Source organism: Elgaria multicarinata, chromosome 12 (genome assembly GCF_023053635.1).
Source record: "Elgaria multicarinata webbii isolate HBS135686 ecotype San Diego chromosome 12, rElgMul1.1.pri, whole genome shotgun sequence".
NCBI lineage: Eukaryota > Metazoa > Chordata > Lepidosauria > Squamata > Anguidae > Elgaria > Elgaria multicarinata.
Genome location: NC_086182.1, coordinates 31,363,609 through 31,385,808, shown reverse-complemented (window position 1 = coordinate 31,385,808; position 22,200 = coordinate 31,363,609). Strand labels below are relative to the sequence as shown.

The following is a 22,200-nucleotide window of genomic DNA, read 5'->3' as shown; positions in this document are numbered from 1 at the left end:
GCATTGACTAACTGCCATTGTTCTGTTTGAATTGCAGCTTCTGCTCCTCCCCCCCTCCTTTTCAGGTACTTCAGGCCTCCAGTTTGCTGCAGTTTGCAACTTGAAGAGGAGAAGCAACTTAGCTCTCTGAGAAGCCATTGAGCAGCATTGACTAACTGCCATTGGTCTGTTTGAATTGCAGCTTCTGCTCCTCCCCCCCTCCTTTTCAGGTACTTCAGGCCTCCAGTTTGCTGCAGTTTGCAGTTTGCAACTTGAAGAGGAGAAGCAACTTAGCTCTCTGAGAAGCCATTGAGCAGCATTGACTAACTGCCATTGGTCTGTTTGAATTGCAGCTTCTGCTCCTCCCCCCCTCCTTTTCAGGTACTTCAGGCCTCCAGTTTGCTGCAGTTTGCAACTTGAAGAGGAGAAGCAACTTAGCTCTCTGAGAAGCCATTGAGCAGCATTGACTAACTGCCATTGGTCTGTTTGAATTGCAGCTTCTGCTCCTCCCCCCCTCCTTTTCAGGTACTTCAGGCCTCCAGTTTGCTGCAGTTTGCAGTTTGCAACTTGAAGAGGAGAAGCAACTTAGCTCTCTGAGAAGCCATTGAGCAACATTGACTAACTGCCATTGTTCTGTTTGAATTGCAGCTTCTGCTCCTCCCCCCCTCCTTTTCAGGTACTTCAGGCCTCCAGTTTGCTGCAGTTTGCAGTTTGCAACTTGAAGAGGAGAAGCAACTTAGCTCTCTGAGAAGCCATTGAGCAACATTGACTAACTGCCATTGTTCTGTTTGAATTGCAGCTTCTGCTCCTCCCCCCCTCCTTTTCAGGTACTTCAAGCCTCCAGTTTGCTGGAGGCGCGAGCCGAAGGGCGAGAGCACAAGGGCTCTCGGCCTGTGGCTCTCAGCCGTGGGGCGAAGCCGGTCAAGCGGATCCTCTACTCTGGAGGAAAAACCCCAGCCACGGTCCGGTCGCTGCCTCTTTCTGATTCAGGTCACGATCTTCTCATTGTCTCCTCTCAGTTCTTTTCTCCTCATATCTGTTCCTTATGGCTCGTTCCAATCTCGTCTCTCCTAACTTAGTTCCTATCCGGTGTCTCCCCTCTTCTCAGCTGCCTTTTTCGTGTTCCTTATGGAACTGTCGCTCTCTTGCTTCTAAGGCCCCTGTCATCCAGGACTTGTTTATCTCTAGGTCTCTCCACCTCCTTGCTCTTACTGAAACCTGGCTTCCTGCCCATGATACTGCCATCTCTGCTGCCCTCTCTCTTGGAGGACTCTCTTTCTCTCACACTAGTCGCCCAGAGGGTCGGGGTGGTGGTGTGGGTCTTTTATTATCTAGTTTGTGCCAGTTCCAGCCTCTTTCCATTCCACCTTCACATTGCTTCTCCTCTTTTGAGGTACATGTGGTGAGGCTCTTCGCTCCACTGCGACTGCGGATTGCAGTTCTGTACCGCCCCCCAGGCTCGTCCTCAAAATTTATCTCTGATTTTGATTCGTGGCTGTCCTTTTTCCTCTCTGACAACTGTCCTACTCTTATCCTGGGTGATTTCAACATTCATGTGGATGACCCTCAAGATGCTGCAGCTCTACGATTTCGCTCATTATCTTCCTCTTATGATCTTAAGCTTTGGTCTGATGCACCCACACATTCCCTTGGACACTGTCTGGATCTTGTTCTCACTCGGAATTGCTCTGTGTTGGACTTTTCTACTGCTCACTTTCCGCTGTCAGATCATCACCTAGTTTCTTTCAATATTACTCATAATCCTCCTCCTTCACGTCCCGCTTCTCGCTCTTGTCGTGACTTGCAATCTATCAATTACGAGGCTTTTTCCCAGTCCCTAGCCTCCTCCCTTCCTTCTGTCTGTTCGGCTGTCTCCTTGGACTCAGCTGTCTCCTTCTTTAATTCCTCCTTATCTTCAACTCTTGATAATCTTGCTCCATCTACAACTCGGATAGTTCGCCCTTCTCAACCCCAACCGTGGCTCACCTCTTCCCTCCGCTACCTTCGCTCTTGTTCCCGGGCAGCTGAACGCCTTTGGCGTAAGACCAGGGACCGGGCAGACTTTGTCCATTACAAATTTGTACTTTCCTCTTTCTCTTCTGCCATCTCACTGGCCAAACAGCAGTACTACTCAACGCTGATCCAGTCAAATGCTAGGCATCCTCAGCGGCTCTTTGCATCCTTCAATTCTCTTCTGAAGCCTAATCCGCCATCTCTCCCCGCCTCTCTGTCTGCTAACAACTTTGCCTCTTTTTTCAATGCTAAAATCCAAACTATCCGCTCTGATCTGGCCAGCTCTGCTCCTCTTCCAGTTCCTGTTCCTCATCTGTCAGCTCCTCCTGCAAATTTCTCTGCGTTTCCTTCGGTCTCTGCGGATGAACTGTCTACAATACTGCGCTCTTCGAAGCCTTCCACTTGTTCTCGTGATCCGATTCCTTCTCGCGTCTTTATTAATCTTATTCCTGCTATCCTCCCTTCCTTGCTACATATTATTAATCTTTCTCTGTCCTTTGGTTCATTTCCTTCTGCTTTTAAACATGCTACAGTCTCTCCCATTCTCAAGAAACCTACTCTTGATAGGCTATCTCTGTCTAACTACCGACCTGTCTCTTTGTTGCCGTTTGTTTCAAAGATCCTGGAGCGTGCGGTCTACTCTCGCTGTCTTGACTTTCTTTCTAGTAACTCTGCTTTGGATCCATTTCAATCTGGATTCCGTCCTCTGCATTCCACCGAAACAGCCCTTACTAAGATCACCAATGATCTCCTTACTGCCAAGTCTAAAGGCCATTATTCCGTTCTTATTCTCCTTGATCTAACTGCAGCCTTTGACACGGTTGATCATGATCTTCTCTTAGATTCCCTTCATGACCTTGGATTTTGTGGCTCTGTCTATAACTGGTTTGCCTCCTATCTAGCGGGTCGCTCTTTCAGCGTGTTGACTAATGGCAGCTCGTCTTCCTCCTTTCCCCTTTCAGTAGGGGTTCCGCAAGGCTCGGTGCTTGGCCCGTTGTTGTTTTCCTTATACATGTTGCCCTTGGGCAAGCTTATTCAATCTCATGGTCTCCAATATCATCTGTACGCCGATGATACACAACTATATCTGTCATCTCCGGAACTTTCTCCTGATGTTCACGATCGTATCTCGGCATGTCTTTCAGATATCTCAGCTTGGCTGCTTCATCGTCGCTTGAAGCTTAACATGGCAAAGACTGAATTGCTTGTTTTTCCTCCTAAACCTTCTCCTCATCTCTCATTCTCTCTTACTGTCAATGATGTTACGCTTACTCCGGTCAAGGAAGCTCGTAGCCTTGGCTTTATCTTCGACTCCTCGCTCTCCTTTATTCCTCATATTGAGGCAGTAGCTAAATCTTGTCGATTTTTACTGTATAATATTGCCAGGATTCGATCATTTTTGTCTGTCTCTTCTGCCAAGACGCTTGTTCATGCACTGGTTATTTCACGGTTGGACTACTGCAACCTTCTTCTCTCTGGCCTTCCTTCTTCTCACATCAGCCCGTTGGTTTCTGTTCACCACTCTGCCGCAAAGATCATCTTCTTAGCACGCCGCTCCGACCATGTTACTCCGCTTCTGAAATCTCTTCATTGGCTTCCAATTCACTTCAGAATCCAATATAAACTTCTCCTGTTAACCTTCAAAGCTTTTCACGGTCTAGCTCCTTCCTATCTCTCCTCTCTCATCTCACACTATTGCCCCGCTCGTGCTCTTCGCTCCTCTGATGCCATGTTTCTCGCCTGCCCAAGGGCCTCTACTTCCCTTGCTCGGCTTCGTCCATTTTCGTCTGCTGCCCCTTACGCCTGGAACGCTCTTCCAGAACATTTGAGAACTACAAGTTCAACCACAGCTTTTAAAGCTCAACTAAAAACTTTTCTTTTTCCTAAAGCTTTTAAAACTTGATGTTGTGCAGACTTCTACTGTTACTTTCTACTGTTAGTTTTTCCCTACCCTGTGCCTGCTTACCCTTCCCTGTACCTGTTGGCATTCTCTTCCCCTCCTTATTGTTTTACTATGATTTTATTAGATTGTAAGCCTATGCGGCAGAGTCTTGCTATTTACTGTTTTACTCTGTACAGCACCATGTACATTGATGGTGCTATATAAATAAATAATAATAATAATAATAATAATGGCACCAGGTGAGCCTCGTCAGGGAGATCGTTCCATAGTCTGGGGGCCATCACCGAAAAGGCTTCTAGCAGGCATGCATAGGATTGCACTTCAAAGCACTTGGGAACGCCAGTCCCGTTTCAGCTCTGAATACAGTGTCTCAAGCAAAGAAAGTTCAGGTGTTTTCATCTTGGTTTAAAACCCAAGTAAAACTGCTTGGGGTCAGCAGTGGACAAATCCTGCTTCCAATTACACCACAAACACAGGTTCTGCAAGATAAAAGGAGCCTCTCCCCCATCAGCTAAACAATAGCCTCTGAAGTTTAGGAAATTCCAGGAAAAGCATAGCAACAGTGAGTATAGACTACGGTCTGGGGAAGTGGGGAGGGGATTTATAGTAGCTTGATATTGAAATCATAGAACAAGCTTCAGCAGGCTCTGTCTTGCACGACACATCAGCCTCCAACCCTAGACCAAATGGAATTGTTCAAGATTGCACCACCAGGCTTGTTTCAATTTCCAGCCTTTTGGAATGTGTCCTAGATGGATTAGATGCTTCAAGTGATTCTCAGGGAAGTCTCTGGTTTTACTTAACAAAGACCCGCGCTTACCAAGTGAGAACCGTATTCCTCTACATAGGGGATCAGGCGGATGAAGCGCTGATGTTAGCATCCTTTTTGGGCAGCCTCTTAAGCATTGCCGTGAGAAAAGGAAAGCGCCACCAATTCTCTGAATTATTTCTTTCAAATGTTTTTGTTGGTTGTTGTCCCTCTTCCAGATGGGGAAAAAAAACCCCTCTTCTTCCCAGGTGTGTTTGGTGTGGAACAAGGTTGAATTTCCAGCTCCCTTTCTACCGCAGTTGGTGCTGTGAACTACAGTTTGTTTGTTTATTACATTTATATCCTGCCTTTTTCCTCCAAGGAACCCAAGGCGGCATATATAATCCTCCTTCTCTCCATTTTTATCCAGGTTGGGCTGAAAGTCTTTGACTGGCCCAAAGTCAGCCAGTGAGCTTCACATAGCCAAGTGAGGACTTGAACCCGGATCTCCCGACTTTCAGCCTGACACTCTAGCCATTAAACCACACTGGCTCTCTCACCACAGTTCCTGGGTCAGGGGCAATATGATACATTTGATGCATGTGGCATCATCAGTGTTCAAGTGCCAACCTTAAGGGCGGGTGACAATTTTGTTTGGTACCCTTTTTGATACGAAGATACCAAAATTAGTTCTTAAAAGTTTGTGTATTCAACTGTGTTTCTGGTGCTAAATGAAGGTTGCCAGCACTCCCCCCCCCCTTGCAGGCGTCTCATCTTTAACAACTACATGACAGGCAGTTACATTATGGTCTTCTCCATGCTAGGAATAGTTGTACCTATTAGATTTGGCTAATGCAGATAGGAGAGAATTTCTTTTCAGTTCATTTTTAACAAGAATTGACCAAACTACACATATTTCTTCATATATGAGACAGAAAGAACTTGGCATTTATGAAATTTGAATGAGGGAGGAAGGAAAACTGACAAATTCATACATGCCTAGCCCACATTATAAGACAGAAATGAGCCTTGTAGTATTTTTTCTCTCTATCCTCATTAAAAGAGCTTGTAATTACTGAAGGGATTCTAAATTGAGTTGAGGGTGTTTCTCCTTTACTAGAGTTAAGTTAATGCTTCTGTTACAGATCATGGTCACGTGTGTGTGTGTGTGTGTGTGTGTGTGTGTGTGTGAAGCTTTCCCTACTGACACACAGCTAAACTAGTTAAACTGTGGAATTCGCATCGTTAAACTATGGAATTTGCTACCACAAGACGTAGCGATGGCCATCAATCTGGATGGTTTTAAAAGTAAGTTAAAGAAATTCCTGGAGAAGGCTATCAATGGCAATTAGTCATGATGGCTATATGCTACCTCTAGTATCATAAGTAGTATGCTTATGTACACCAGTTGCTGGGGGAATATGGTCGAGAGAGTGCTGTTGCATTATTTTCCTGCTTGTGGGTTTCCAATGGGCTGCTGGTTGGCCACTGTGTGAACAGAGTGCTGGACTAGATTACCTTTTGTCTGATCCGGTATGGCTCTTCTTATGTTCATAACATTAGAACCCTGCATCACAATAGAATTACCAGATCACATACAATTTAAGTTGGCAGCTGGAAAGACTCTGTTGTCTTACAAGGAAAGACTCTGTTGTCACTGATGGTTCCCACTGTAGCAGAAAAGGCTATTCTTTGTGGGGTTCTTGGAAGCATCTGGGCAGCCACTGTGGGAAAAAGGACTAGATGTATTTATTTAATTGAGTTATTAAATATCTAGGGATATTTAAAAATATTTAAGAAAATATCTCTAGATGGACCTTTGGGTCCGAACCAGCTGGACTCTTCCTATATTCTTACTTGGAAATAGCCAAGTTGCATAACACTACTGTAGAAAGTGTGGTTAATGCTGTAATGTTAAAATAAACCAGCATGGCTTCAGGCCAAATGCCTATAGAAAAACAGAGATCTCTATACCGAACATGTTTGATCACCATGGTGTACATTTACTTTGAGAAATGATAATGGGCTGCAATTTTCTGGTGCTGCTTTAAACACTTTGCAGCAGTCCACACCAAACTTCCCTCAAAGAAATGGGAAAGAAGAACAGGCAAATTAGGTGAGGGAAGAATGTGCTCCCACTCATTTATTTACTTTTAATTAAAATTGAGGTCATACACTCCACCCATCCTGACACACCATTCAATTCTTTTGAAGCATGGGTGAACTCCAGTGCAGTTGCTTATCAGTTGATGTTCCACACAAGCTTACCACATATTACAGCTGATTTGATGCTAAATTTGCAGATATACATTATTCTTGTTGGAAAAATAGTCTGATGAAGGATCATCAAAAGCCACACCCAAAAGCATTTGGAGAACTCCAATGTATTTATCATATTACATTAGTGTGTGCTACAGTTCCTACAGAGGGATTTCCTAAAAGCCCAATTCGCTGAAGAAAAAACATAAGTAAACACATCATAAATCTGAACACAATTCTTTGAATCCTTCCCAGATCAAGGAGTATGTAGAAAAGGTTAGCCTGTTGTCTTGGAATAGCAGTGGCTGATTTCATCAGCAGGGAACAGTCTGGTTTGCAAAGTTAGTTAAAATAAGGCAGTTAGAAAAGCCAGACCTGTCTCAGTTCAGCGAATACAGTTTCTCAAGCTAAGAAGGTAGCTTGACAAATGGGATATGATTTCTGCCTCTCTTTAGCAGTGATCAGATGTATATCACACCTGTCAAGCTGCAAACCTTATTTCTGTCCTTTTGCATCATGTTTGCTGTGATGGAATCTGTTAACTTTCGTATTGGTTTGATACGAATAAGAAGCTATCTTCCCAACCGAGGAGGAAAAAGTAATGCCATCAGTTCTTTCATCTCTTTCTGATGCTTAACAACAGATGTTCCTAGTGGCCTTTCCTAACACCCCAAAGTTGTTGCTGTTGTAAATAGAAACTGCAGTGTAACTTGCAAGAGACCAATCCTTGAAACATGTGATCCAAAAATCCAGGCTCCTATTGTCCATGCCTCCCAGGAACATATACAGCTGCCTTGTACAGAGTTAGACCATTGGTCCATCTAGCCCTGGCAGGGGGCATTCCATGGTTTCAGGTAGGATTCTTTCCCAGCTTTACGCGGAGATGTCGAAGTTCAAACCTGGGACCTTTGTTAGTTACAGGTGAGAATTTCGTTCAGTTTTGTTTTTGATAAGAGACCTTACATAAATTCACAAATTGTTTCATATGGGAAGAGCTTGAGATTTAAAAAATAAATAAATGTAGGAGAAACTGAAACTGACAGATTTGTCTATTCAGCCCCAGGGGTTTGAATGCTTAGCTCTTAAAAGTCTGGCTTTGCATTCCTATATATTCAACCATCTTTGCGGTGTCAAATGTGGGTTGCCACCTTCCCCCCACACACACACACACCTTTCCTGACAGGCTGCTCATCTTTACCAGCCATATGGCAGGCAGGTACAACATGGTCCTCTCCATGCTAGGAATAGCTTTACCTATTGAATTTGTCCTGTGCAGATGGGTGAGAATTTCGTTCCGGTTCTTTTTCATGAGGATTTAGGAAAATTCACGAAGTTCTTCATATACAGGATGAAAAGAATGTGAGAATTGTGGTTTTTTTTAAAAAAAAATCTGAATGTGGGATAAAGCAAAATTGACAAATTCGTCCGTTCTTAGATCTTTTCCCTGTGCTCTCCCACTGTGGTGTAGCCTTTCCCCAGATGGCTGAATTATGGAGGATCACTATAACTTGGGCTGTGAAGCAGCCTAGTTCAGAAAGGAACTCTGAGATTCCTATTCACTTTAAATACTTTTAACTTTGAAGGCTGCAAAGTAAACTATTCAATTAATTGTGTCTCCTGCTTCTCCTGCTGATCAAACCCAGAGAGAGTTGGGCTGAGAGACATCCGAAATCACTGAATGATGAGAATTGGGGAGGATTGAGTTATCTGACATCTCCAGCATAGAGCGGTGTCGGTAACCACTGTGTTTTATTATTTATTTATCCATTTATTTAATTGAATTAAATTCCATCTTCCTGCCAAAAATGGCAGTAAAGGTAGCTAACAATAAAATCCAGATTGAAAACAAAAGCTTAGTTAAAACATAGCATAAAAATTAAAAACACACAATAAAAGAAATAAGTATCAGAGGCAGTAAGCCTATATACACCAGTTGCTGGGGAACATGGGTGGGAGGGTGCTGTTGCACCTGTATCCTGCTTGTGGGTTCCTGGTCGACAGCTGGTTGGCCACTGTGTGAGCGGAGTGCAGGACTAGATGGACCCTTGTTCTGGTCCAGGATGGCTCTTCTTAATTTTTTCACACAAGGTTCATGCCAACTATATGGCCTTAGCTAAACCTATCTGAAAGTCCGGGGGAGAGGAGGGGAGACCTCGCGTTGTGATTAACGTGAGATCTCGCCCCCGTTTACACGTAAGGCGCGACGACCTCAGGAAGAGAGGTGTCGTGCCCGCCATTTTTATTTTTTAAAGGGGACGAAGTGCACGAATGGTCGTGCACAAAGGTAAGGTTGGTTTTTTAAATTTTTAAACTACATTCCCCACTCCCCCCACCCTACCCCCGATGGGCGCAGCGCTCCTGAGTAATCGCGTGGAGCTGGGTAAACCCACGGAAAGGGGCCACATGCTCCGCAGTCTTGGGCTCAGCCCGAGACCGCGGAAAAACCGGGCCCAAAGGGGAGGGCTGAATCCCGGGGCAAGGGAGGGATGATCCCTCCCTGATCCTGGGATCCCCTGTGCATCATCTGGATGCACAGGGACGATCCTGGGGTTTGCGCCGGGATATAGCCTGGTCTAGCTAAGGCCTAAGTGCGAGACAGACACTTTGCAGTGAAGCTGCAAACTCAGCGAGGAAGGTTCAGCTCACCGGGAACTACCCTCCCTGAATCAGATAGGATGTGGAAGCCAGCAAACTCAGCATCTGGTGGAGGGATGCAGTGTTTTGTTCTCAAAGCAAATGGTCTGAGGGCTGGAGGAGATCAAGGAGAAGCAGATGGCTCAACACTTCCTTTCCCTTTCTCACTTGTCATTCGGTGGCTGAAAAGATGCAGGAAACAAGGTGAAAAAGCATCTGGAGATGTTCTGTTCTGATGGATTATGATCAATGATGGGAGTTGTCAGCAGGCCTTGTGGGAAAGCCAAAGCGAATCCAATGGTTGGAGGATTCATTCACATCCTTGCTCAATCACCATGAATAGACAGGCTTTGGACCACTTATTCTCTTTTTTTGCCTCACCTCCTTCTCTATAAAATGAGATTTTCATTGTGACGATAATTGAGAAGAATGAAATTCTGGTCCCTACTTTGACTGTGCAGGCTGAACAGATCAAGGGTGTTGCTAGGTTCTTAGAAGATTCAGGGCACACTTCTGTCCTCAAGGCAAGTCTCTATTATACCACAAGCAGGGTGCAATCCTATACCATCTTTCTCTGCTTTGCCAGGCTTGTAATTTACCTGGGAGTGAGCTCCTAATCCCATGATTTTATCCAGGCATGTTTTAGAACAGAATTAACAGGATTCTGTCATCCAGAGTTCACCTCTGCATGCTTTAAATATTTTTCTATGTTTTTTGTTTTGTTTTGGAAAGGGAGGAGATAAATGTTCATTCAAAATCTAAAAATGTTTTGCCTTGCCTACTTATGCTGTTCCCGCTCCACTTTAAAAAGAAAGAAAGAACTATATTTAATAAGATGTGTAAATTGGTTTACACTTGTCGGTCCTCTCTCTCTGACATGCCATATTGAAGTTCCAACTATTCCTTTGGCAATCAGAATGCAGACAATTACCTGCATTTTAAGTCTCCTTTTAAATAGAAAGAACAGTTAATCATCTCAGTCAAATTATGTTGCATGTTGCGACAAAGGGGCGTTTTCATCTGAAGTATTTTCTAGTAATTTAGACAAAATGAGGTTACAGTGAAGCGTTTACCTGTGGAAAACAATCGCTTTTTTCTTCCAATTAATTCAACCTCAAACGCATTTCTGTTTTTTGTTTTTTTTTCTAAAAAAAACCTCTTTTATTATGGAGCCTCTACAACAAATCTCCTCCCAAATCCTCTCACGGGTGGCTCTCTGAATAGCAGAAATTCCAAGAAAGGCTGAGCTACACTTCTAAGGACTGTATTTTCAGTGATGGTTCCTATGCTATTTGCAATTAAAATATTGGTGTTTTTGCAAACCTAATATAGGCAGACTCTGTACTCATGTTTCCAGACTGTCAAGTTGCATGTTTTCCACCCCCAAAGGACAACTCCTCTGAGCCAATAGAATGTCCAATTTGCCCCAGCATACTGTCTCTGATGTCCAGGAAAAGTGCTAGAGAACACCAACAATTGATTCTGTCTGGTCTGTCGCCATATAGTGGCTGTAATATTTTAAAAAGCCACTTCCTATGTGATGGAATGCAGTTTCTTTGTGAAAGATGCAATTAGGAAAGATCAGCCTGAAAACTAGCTTTCAAAGGACTGTTTCACATTTCACAGAGTGACGTGTATTAACTGTGAATTTGGATGTGGATTCCTATGGTTGTGGTGGCTGGGGGGTGGGGAATGACCACTGTCTCAGTGGAAATTACTGTTTGCTGCATCTATGTACAGTCCGGTTCATATTTGTTTCACGGACACACACATGGCTGAGAATTACCCTATAGGCTGTTCACGTGGAAGAACAAGTAACTCTGGCAGGAGCCACACGACTGCTTTATAGCAATATTGAAGTGAACTGACAACTGTTGGGGCCCAGGACACATTCCATATACTCTTTTCAAACCGCTTTCAACGTGTTATATCCTGCCTGGTGTAGACGTGTCATCTGTCCCTTCTTGAAGCAGTCCTCTGGTTTGATTCAGCATCTAGCACTGTTTAAAGTTCTTCCATTCCACTTTAGTTTCTGACATTTTGAAACATAAACGTATTGCTTCCCCGTAATTTATCGCCGCTGATGAATGTGCTAGTCTTGTCCTTAAAGCTCAGTTTTATTCTTTGGCTATCATAACCATTCTATGGCAGTGACTTCCAAAGATTCACTTGTACACTGTGTGTGTGTGTGTGTGTGTGTGTGTGTGTGTGAGAGAGAGAGAGAGAGAGAGAGAGAGAGAGAGAGACCTTAGCTAGACCTACTGGATAATCCTGGATGGAGGAGAGGTGATCTTGTGTTGCAATTAATGCAAGATCTCGCCCTTGTTTACACGTAAGGCGTGGCGACCTCCGGAAGAGAGGCGTTGCACCCGCCATTTTTTATTTTTAAAGAAGATGGAGTGCATGAATGCTCGTGCGCAAAGGTAAGGCTTTTTTTTAAAAAAAACCAAAGTCATTACCCTGCTCCCCCCCCCTAACCCCGATGATAAACCTGTGGAAACGGGCCACACACTCTGTGGTCTCGGGCTCAGTGTAGGGCTGTATCCCAGGGCCAGGGAAGGATGATCCCTCCCTGATCCCGGGATCCCCTGTGCGTCATGTGGATGCACAGGGACGATCCCAGGGTTCGCCTCGGGATAAACGCTGGTATAGGTAAGGCTAGAGAGAGAGAATGAGAATAAGAGAGAATGAGAATGAGAGAGAGAGAGAGAGAGAGAGAGAGAGATAGAGAGAGAGAGATCCTACTTTCTGGATTAAGAAACAAACCACAATTATGGCATATTAATTTTGCTAGCACATGCTAAATATCAAACATATATTCCTCCAATGATCCTATGCAAATAATTTCTACTAAACCTGTAGGATACAGGTCTTATAGCTGAGTCTAGGACTAAATCATCTCTGTCCTAACTAGAAATCTTTTGTTCTTTATTGATTTTCTTTTGTGTGGGAGACGTTGCATCCATTATATTCCTCTCATTCTTAGGCTTTGCTAAAGACCCTTTATTTAACAGACATTATGGATGTAAAGGGGGATGCGGCTCAGTGGTAGAGCACCTGCTTTGCATGAAAAAGGTCCAAAGTTCAATCCCTGTCATCTCCACGTAGGGCAGGAAAATCTCCTACCTGAAACCCTCAGGAGCAGATGGTAGACAATCTTTATTAATTTGTTTACTGCATTTATATCCAGACTTTTTTTCTCCAAGGAACTTAAAGTGGCTTACATAATCCTCTTCCTCTCCATTTTATCCTCACAACAACAACCCTGTGAGGTAGGTTGGGTTGAGAGTCTGTGACTGCCCCAAAGTCACAGAAGGAGGGCCTTCTCTGCTGTAGCACCCTGGCTGTGGAATGAGTTTCCTAAGGAGGTTCGCCTGGCACCTACACTATATTCTTTCAGAGGCCAGGTGAAGGCCTTTTTATTCTCTCAGCATTTTAAGTCTATAAATTCAATTTTAAGTTTGCTGTTTTAAATTTGTATTTTAAATGTGTATTTCTGCACTTCTGCTGATTTTATCCTGGTTGTGCTTTTATATTGTGTTTTATATCATGTTTTTATACTGTTTGTTTTATATGTTGAATGGTTTTAATTTTTTTGAACTGCCCCAGGAGCTTCAGCTATTGGGCGGTATAAAAATGCAATAAATAAATAAGTCACCCAGTGCGCTTCCATGGACGAGTAGGGACTTGAACCCAGATCTCCTGACTCCCAGTCCAACACTCTAACCACTACACCACACTGGCATAATGATTAGAGTGTCAATGTTGACGAATATTGGGCTAGATGGACCAAGGGGTCTGATTCTGTTTTAGGCAGCTTCCTCGGACAGCTATCCTGAGCAATGGAAGATAAAAAGCTGCCGTTTATCCATGGACTCTTTCGCTTTCATTCAATTCACTGCTACCGGTGGTTATTATTAATGACGTTGGTATCTTACTACGCCTGAAAACAGACACCCATCCCAAAACACTTCGGGGTGCGCAACTTTCCTCGACCCATGGAGGTACTTTGAAATTTGCATCCAAGGCCTCGATTACTTGGTGTCTTTTCCTTCTGAGGACCTGGGGATCTTGAGCATGCTCCGGGATCAAATTGGATCTTTCAACTGTAAGTGTTGAAAGCTGGTTACTGACCCCAGCAATTTCTTTCCACCTTTCAAAATGTAGCAGCAAATTTTGTTTTGTTTAAACAACCGCTTTTCCAAACCCAAAACAAGCCTGGGCTCAGAAGACCTTTTGCCTGTGTTGTTATTGTTATTGGACCGGCTTGTTTGTTTTGTTTTGGCTTCTGTGGTTTTACTGTGTTATAACAAATATAAATGCAATAACAATAACAATTTTTATTGCTAGGCAGAGCATTGGCGAATGATTGAACAGTTGAAAAATGTCCTTTTTTTAAAAAAAACAAACCAGCTCTTCCATGAATACTCTTGGACTCCCCCCTCCCATCTTAAATAAATAGTTCTGATATTTCCCTAATTGCTGTAAAAATGCATGTCTGAATTGCCAGCATGTTCAATTGCAAGGGGGACTTAAAAAAAAAAAAAGGAAAGGGGGGGAAAATAGTCCTTCTTAGTGGGAAAGAATCCAGATCCTCGAATAGCCAGTCCATCTTTTCTAGGCGGTTGCATCTGCTTTCCCTTCTCTCTCTCTCTCTCTCTCCCGTATTCCTTGATGCTTATTGCACTGCACTATTTCTGTGGCCAGTCTGGGTGGAAGAATACTGTGAGGTGCCGCGCCCCTCCTCCCCTTCCCAACAACCTCACCAAAGCAAAGCCAGGACAGCGCAGGGATCTCTTGTTGCGCCTGGGTGCTGAGGCTGGGACTGTCACTCATTCTCTGATCAGCTCCTGAAAGCAGCTAGAAAGCAGCTGGACAAAAAATAAAAAAATAAAAAATATCACACCATTCTGGGGGAATTTTTATTTTATTTCCCCCCACTCTCCTTGCCTTGCACCTGAGAAGCTTGTCTTCACCCGCCCAGGTTCCTACTGAAGGGGGAAAATATATACATATGCAAGGAAACTTCCTCGCCAGCCGGCAGATGACAATGCTTCAAAGCACGGATCTCATCTGGACTTTGCTATTCCTCGGGACTGCAGGTACATGGCTTGATTTTTATTTTTATTTTTTAAAACGCACAACAAAAACAAATTATTGTTTGGACCTGATGCTGTTTTCCAGACTTGGGTTTGCAGCAAGGGATGGAGCCAGAGGGGCGCTCCTTCGCCTCGCCGCCTGGGCTGGTGTGCTTTCCCGGATGGTGCATGTCCGTTGCGTCTCCCACCCCACGCGTGGAATTTGTGCGGCTGGAGAATTCCCGGGTGGCGGTGATTTTGCGGGGTGGGTGCGTGGAAGGGCAAGCAGAGCGGGGGGGGGGCTTTTGGGGTTCGAACGGTGCTTTTGCCTTCCCACTGCTAAATGTTTTTTCCCCATCGTGTTTGCATGCGCGCATTTCAATATAGATCCCCCCCCCAAAAAAAAACAGTTTTGGTGGTGCTTTTCGTGCGCGCGTGTGGATGTGGCATTAGGAGGCATCTGGCTTTGGAGGATGATCTGGGAGGTGTTGCTGCCGCCCCAACGAGTGTTAATGGGGAACAAGAACCCACCCCACCCCCCCGCGAAGATCGGTGTGCTAAATCAACTCGAGCATCTTCATCGCAAACAATGGGGCTGGGGGGAAAAGGGGGCGCGTGTCAATGTCCTTCTCCCCCCACCCTCTGGTTTTACATTGCAAAGTGTCTCTCTTTGCCAGCCTCGAGCGTTTCTCGGGCTGCTAACGGTTTGCAAAACCGCGATCTGGAGGGGGCAGCAGCAAGGAACGAAAATCCGGGAGTGGAACGGGGTCGGGCGGTTGTGGGGCGGGGTGGGGTGGGGAAGAGAAGAGAGCCGAGCTGGGCGCCTGGTTTCGGAATGTGGTCGCCGGAGCCCTTTGCGCTCTGCAGCCCCACACGCCCGGCTGCGAGCGGACCGAGGTCCCCGCTTCTTGGCGACGTTGTTCTCATTCAAAAGAGCGTGCAGGATGGAGGGATTGGCTGGGAGCGGGGCCGGGTGTGTGTGTGTGCGCGCGTGTGTGTGTGCGTGCGCGTGTAGAGGCAGGCAGGCGGGCGGGCGGGCGAGAAAGGAAGATGGGCTGTAGACCGTGCGATTTGACAGGAGAAAGTGGGAAAGGAGAGGGGGGGTCGAAGAGGGCGTGAACCAAGGGCATGCGGCGGTGGCGGGGGGGGGGGAGAGAGAGAGATGGCTTGGGCAGGTTTGATGGCACTGTTTGTTGGGGGGGTCAGGTGCAAGTGGGGGGGGAGAGATCAGCCAACACCCCCCCTCCACCGTGTGATGCTGAGGCTTGTGTCTACTGCTAAGTGCAGACAATGGAGGAGGGAGGGAGGGGGGATGCTGCGTGCGATGTGTTAATGGTGCCGCCGTGTGAGCTGCTGAAAGGGGGGGGGATCCCCTGCTCTCTCTCGCTCTCTCTCCCCCCCCCCCCGACGCCTTTTGGGTTGTTGATTTCTCGAGTCCACTGCTGCAACCCCCCCCCTCCCCCGCTATGATTGAATGCAATGAATTCCTTATTGCTGCCCATGCTCATGTAGTATTGCAACCGGAGACGGGGGGGGGGAGGGAGGCGGCGGCGGCGGGGGGCGTCTCTCGCGCGGGGGTCGAGAGCAGCATTTTGCAAAGAAAGGGTCTTGCTGCGGGGCAAGGAAAAAAAAAGGGGGGGGGAGAAAAAGCGCCTGTACCAAATCGCGGCGGCGCGGGCGTCGTGGCAAAATCGGTCCAGGTGGAGCGGAGGCTGTTTGAGTGGGAGAAATAAAAGGAGAGAAGGGGGAGAGGGGGATTTTTTTTGTTTTTAAAACAACAACAACAACCACCCACCCACCCCGGTGCAAAACCCACGTGCGCGTGCCCGCGAGCTGCGCCCCCCCCCCCCTCTTCTTTCCCCGTCCCCAATCCTCCTCCTCCTCCTCCTCCTCCCCACCCGCTTGCGCGCGCCTGGTGCGTGCTGCTGCGCGCGTTGCAATGGACCGAGCGCGCGCTCTGCCGCTCGGAGCTGGAGGCGGGGGCGGGGGCGGCCGAGCGCGAGCGCCTGCCTGCGCCCGGGCAGAGTGGGGCGAGAGGGAGGGAGGGGTGTTGTTGATGGAAGGCTCGGCCAATCAGAGCCCGGCAGAGCCCGAGCGGGAAATGCCGTTAGGGACCTTCGCTCTCTTTTTATATTCCTCTCTTTTGGGGGTGGGGGGGGAGGGGGAGGGAGGAGCCCAACGTTCACAGCAGCCCCGCCCCCTCCCTCCCTCCCAGTTGTTCCTAACGGGCATCTTTTACCTCATCCATTGTCAGGTGGCCCTGAGGTGGCCCAAAGCCCCCTCTCAGCCTCGGGCTCGTAGCCCTGTCACCGCACACGAAGCACCCACTCACTATGTCTTCTGTCACCCTTCAAATCTCCCCCACGCCGTAATGCCACACCTGGCACCCGTGCCAGTTTCTCCTCAGGACGTCCCTCACCCCGCAGGCCAAGGAGGAGGCCTGGCAGAATCCCGCTTGGCCACCTGGCATCGCTGAGGCGTCTCTCATTCGTTGTCTTTAGTGGAAATCCCCACAGAACCGCCATGAACGACGCGTAGAAGAAATCTTCCTCAGCCGCTATAATACCTGGGCTGGATCTACACGACTGCATTAAAGCGCTTTATAACAGTTTTATAGCGCTTTAAATATTATCTATTTATTTATTTATTTATTTATTACACTTATATACCGCTCCCATAGCCAGGGCTCTCTGGGCGGTTTACAGAAATTCTAAAATTGAGCTAAAAACAAGTATACAAAATTTAGAACTCTAAAACACAGAACATACACACATAAAGCATTAAAAACTGATTAGAAACTAAACATGTGGGTAATTAGGATGTGCCGCCATATGCCTGGGCAAAGAGGAAAGTCAACCTGGCGCTCAAAGGATAGCAGCGTTGGCGCCAGGCGAGCCTCGTCAGGGAGATCATTCCACAGTCTGGGGGCCACCACCGAAAAGGCCCTATCCCTTGTTGTCACACTCTGAGCCTCTCTCGGAGTAGGTACCCAGAGGAGGACCTTAGATGTTGAACGTAGTGTACGGGTATATTCACGTCGGGAGAGGCGTTCCATCAGGTATTGTGGTCCCAAGCCATGTAAGGCTTTATAGGTCAAAACCAGCACCTTGAATTGGGCTCGGAAACATACAGGCAGCCAGTGCCAGCGGACCAGAGCAGGTGTTATATGGTCGAACCTTCTGGTTCCCGAAATCAATCTGGTTAATAACTGTTATAAAGCGCTTTAAAGCAGTAGTGTAGATCCAGGACTGGTGCCACGATGAGCACCCCATGGAAATAGGGTCTCACCTGAGAAACTACCCAACCTTACCATCATTGATAGCACAGAACAACAAGAAAGACTGGGTTTCTTTCTTTATTATAGTTATTTATTGTCATGGCCCAGTGAGATGGCTCGCACATCCCATCGTCACACTCTGCACCTCCTCCCCATAATTGCTGCGTAAGCTAAAGCCCCCAGCCTACCTCCTTATGCTACTGAGGCACCTTGCATTTACTATCAAGCAGTGCTGGACTCATTGTCATGACAACCTCGCCCTTCACGTGCCAAGGCTAGTACCGCTGAGGCATCCCTAGTACGAGAGACCTTGCAGAAACGGCACTGTGCCACCTCAACATCCACAAATGATGCTTAGCGCTACTGAAACTCTACATCGGTATTTAGGCAGCCTCTTTGGACCATCGGCACGTTTGTCAGTTTGAGGAGCTTGCCCTGAGTACCACCACAAAATGGCCACCATGGGAGGCATGATAGAGGACAAGCAGCCTGCCTGATAAGACTTGAGTTTAAGGTGGAGGTGGGGGCCTGAGCCCCAACACACTAAACATCTTTGAACCCACAGTTTTCAGCACCAACAGAAACCGATTTCACAGCACCCCCCAGCTGCTGGTAAGAAAATGGAGGAAATAATAATAATAATAATAATAATAATAATAATAATAATAATAATAATAATAATACAACTAGGAGAGGTAGGGCACCTTAGTGCATTCTAAGAAAGGTGTCCAGGGGCACATTGGTACCTATGGGCACCACATTAGCTGCCCCAGTGCTCTACATAGATAGAATTGCCCTGCCTGGTGTTTATGGGGCCAATGAAAGATACAAATATGCATCTTTCATTGCAACAACCCAGCCTATGTTAGAGATATGAATTAGTCTGGGAAAACTTAACCTTCTACACTCATAGGCATTTATATGGGGTTAAATTTCCCACCTCACCCCTAAACATGCAATGCATGTGTGTGTGGTGAGTGAGGGGAATCCACCTTTTACCATGGCCCCTTATTCACATCAGGCAGGGCAATTCTATCTATGTAGAGCAAGGGTAGCCAATGTGCCCATAGGCATTGGACCATGGCTAGCTGTAAGCACAGCAGAGTGGTATATGTTACAAGATCATTTAATCCAGATTAATCACCCCTCAACATCCCTCAGTGATCTTATAATGTATACCAAGATTGGAAGGTACCTCATGATGGGTTTATCTAGTCAAGTGCTCTCTAGACTGACACTATACTGGATGCATCCATTATTAAACTCCAAGAAGGGAAAATCTCAGTCTAAACTAAAGCATCCATGAACAATTTATTATTATTTTTTGTTAAAGTTGAATTCATTGCTACTTTTCCAGTCCACAGTAGTGCTTTGTTGAGGTTTTCAACGACCATGCCCAATATTACCGAGACATCACACCGCTACCAGATGTTGTTACATACTTGGTAATCTTCTCAAAAAACAAAAAAACAAAACACTGTCACATCAAAATCCAATGATAATTTACAGTTCTGATGTTATGTTTATGTTTTGCCATAAACAAAACTGCAAAGCTAACTCAAACACCTATTAGATAAACGTTATTGAAAACTTACAAGGATTAGCCACCCACTTCATCTTTGTCACTTCCCACATCATGCCTCATCCCCATACTAGACCCCCCCACCCGTGTGATGTGGCTACACACAGCCAATGTTAAGAGCGCTTCATGAAAATTGCAGGCGACTGCTACAGTCCCAATACAAAGTCAGTGATGCACACTCAAAACCACATAACACAGATTATTAATCTATTGGCCTACTTTGCATGCTTTACCCAACATTAGCATGGTAAAGAGGTGACGTTTTGGATTATTCATTGTCATACATTTCTGTATAAATTGTATTTTATCCTTCATATGCAGTTTGCGAGCACAAACTACATGTAGAAGTGATGCGATCTGCTACAGACAGAGCAAGAGATCATGATTATGTGTATATCTTCTTCATACTTAGAGCCTCATGTGATGCAGAGTGGTAAGCGGCAGTTACTGCAGCCGAAACTCTCCCCACAGCCTGAGTTCCATCCCAGCGGAAGCTGGTTCTCAGGCAGCCGACTCAGGTTGACTCAGCCTTCCATCCTTCCGAGGTCGGTAAAATGAGTACCCAGCTGGGGTGGGGGGGTGGGGTAACCGCGACTGGGGAAGGCAATGGCAAACCACCCCACTACAAAGTCTGCCTAGAAAATGTCAGCGAAAGCAGGCGTCCGTCTAGGAGTCAGTAATGACTCAAGTGCTTTGCACGAGAGGTTCCTTCCCTTTCCTTTCCTTTCCTTTCCTTCTTCACACTTACTGACCCCTGTCTCCTCCTACAAAATCTCTTCTCTACATTTCAAGCTTTTGGGATTGATATCTGGAAATCAACACGTCTAGTGACTGTCATCCACCAGCATTAATGCAGTCAGACTTTGGCCCTCATTTGGGCTGGAAAAATATGTTTAAAATTCTTAGGTGCCAACATTGTTTGGCTTTTTTCCAAAACTTATTCCTAGGTATCAACTCTTACAAGTAAAATCACATCCCAGAAGATACTGTCCCAGATCTTCTTAACAATAGCCTGCCCTAACAAATTGTCATTGGCCTAGTTTGCACAATTGCCGCAGCCCATCGTGGCTTATAATTCTTTATTTTTTAAAACTGTATTTCTGGCTGCAGTCTTATGCACAATTATCTGAGAATAACCCCCTAATTGTGGGTTCTCTCCCCGTTCCCTGGATTACTTTTGTGTAAGGTTGAGACTGGGGACAGACCCCGTTGGTCTCACTCCTTCTTTTGCGTCTTTGACACTGGCTTCTCTGCTTTCCATTGGGAAAGTAACGTTCTGCAACAGGGAGACTTCTCTATTCATGGAGAAGGCCCACACAATTTAGAAACCATAAAGACCAGGGCTCTAAATTGTGTGGTGAGCCTTCCTGAGCACAGACGTTTCTCTCTTGAAGACATCTGCCTTCCCAAGACATGGAGAATATCAGGGATGGGCACAGTGGCACAATACAAGGGGCAGAGCTAGTGTGGTTGTATTCACTTCCTCTCTCATTGTGTGCTATCATGAGGCTTACATGTATGTAAACACATGCACAGGCTTGGGCTTGGGCTGCACATTAAGTTTTATTGTCTAAGCCAATAAGCCTGCCACGTGCCACGCTATACTACCATCACCAAATACCAGGCTTGTTTGTTGAATTCTATCACCACACGCACAACACATCTCTCGTAATGTAAATTGTACTTCAAGAGACAAGGATGTATGGCTAAGGATAACACTGATTGTCCAGGTGTCTGGAAGATCTGTACTATTCGCCCACAAGAGTTGTTTCAACCAACATAAAATGGGGTGGGTGGGGGAAGTCAATTGAAAATATTAAAAAGCAAAAAGCAAACTGCCATTGTTGAGAAGCAAATTTCTGCTCAGAGAACAAGGGGACTTGCTTTATTGTGTTACGCCTTTAACCCCTGTGAAGTGGAGGGAATGGTGAGAAAAAGAAAGAAGAATGTTGAAAGGTTAGGTCCATCAACCATATTATGCCAATAAATAAAACTATTCCCTATTTACAGTAGCTTAAATGAAGGCAGAAACAAGATGTAGAGGGATGGTGAAAGAGACTTCAATAGAACTCTGTCTCAGCTGTGATCACCCAGTGGGGTAGGAACAAAGGTTTATCTCATACCCCTCTCCCCCCAACACATCTTTCAAAATCACCTTCCCTTTTGTTTACATTTCTGTGTCCAGGGATAGTGACACCCTAATTTACTTTTCAGATTAAAACAATGTTCCTTTTATAATGCAGGCCTTAATTTATAGATACAGCAGATGGCTTCTCTTCTGGTGTGCTCATGCTGAGAACTATACAATTTCTTAAATAATAGAGAGCTTTCTGTATCCTTGCACATATTGACATGCAGTCTTGAGGATCTCAGTCTTGACCAGTTGATTTTATTTAAGGGGCACTTAGTTTACTGTTAATTTAATGAATTTCAGTGTTTTAAGTCTTTTAAGGACTGTGGCTGTATTCCAGGTTGCAAAATGCCTTCATGTTTTTCTGGCTGACCTCCAAACATATTTTACAGATACTACATGTTCTGCATTTGGGAGAAAGTAAAAAATGGGCTCCATACTGTCAAAAGAAGACATGGATTACATGCACATTTTCATGTCACGGATTTGCATGGGTTGGGTGGCAGGAGACCAGAAACAATTGATGGGGGCGGAGGGAGTGGGAGGAGAAACAGCACCTGCTACCATCAGTCTGCAGGGAACAACAAACAGTCGAA

General features: G+C 45.7%; 1 protein-coding gene across 7 annotated transcripts in view; it reads left to right on the top strand.

The window, feature by feature from the left end:
- Nucleotides 1–14,285: 14,285 nt before the first annotated feature.
- NCAM1 (neural cell adhesion molecule 1) overlaps nucleotides 14,286–22,200 on the top strand; it is a 231,289-nt gene continuing 223,374 nt past the window's right edge. For 3 of the 7 annotated variants that reach the window (XM_063139157.1, XM_063139156.1, XM_063139155.1), the window contains exon 1: nucleotides 14,293–14,638. In XM_063139157.1, the coding sequence (XP_062995227.1) occupies nucleotides 14,551–14,638 (88 nt within the window). In that variant the 5' untranslated portion in view covers nucleotides 14,293–14,550. Of the gene's footprint in view, nucleotides 14,639–22,200 lie in introns of all 7 variants that reach the window. The other 4 variants (XM_063139160.1, XM_063139154.1, XM_063139158.1 and 1 more) reach the window with 4 other exon arrangements.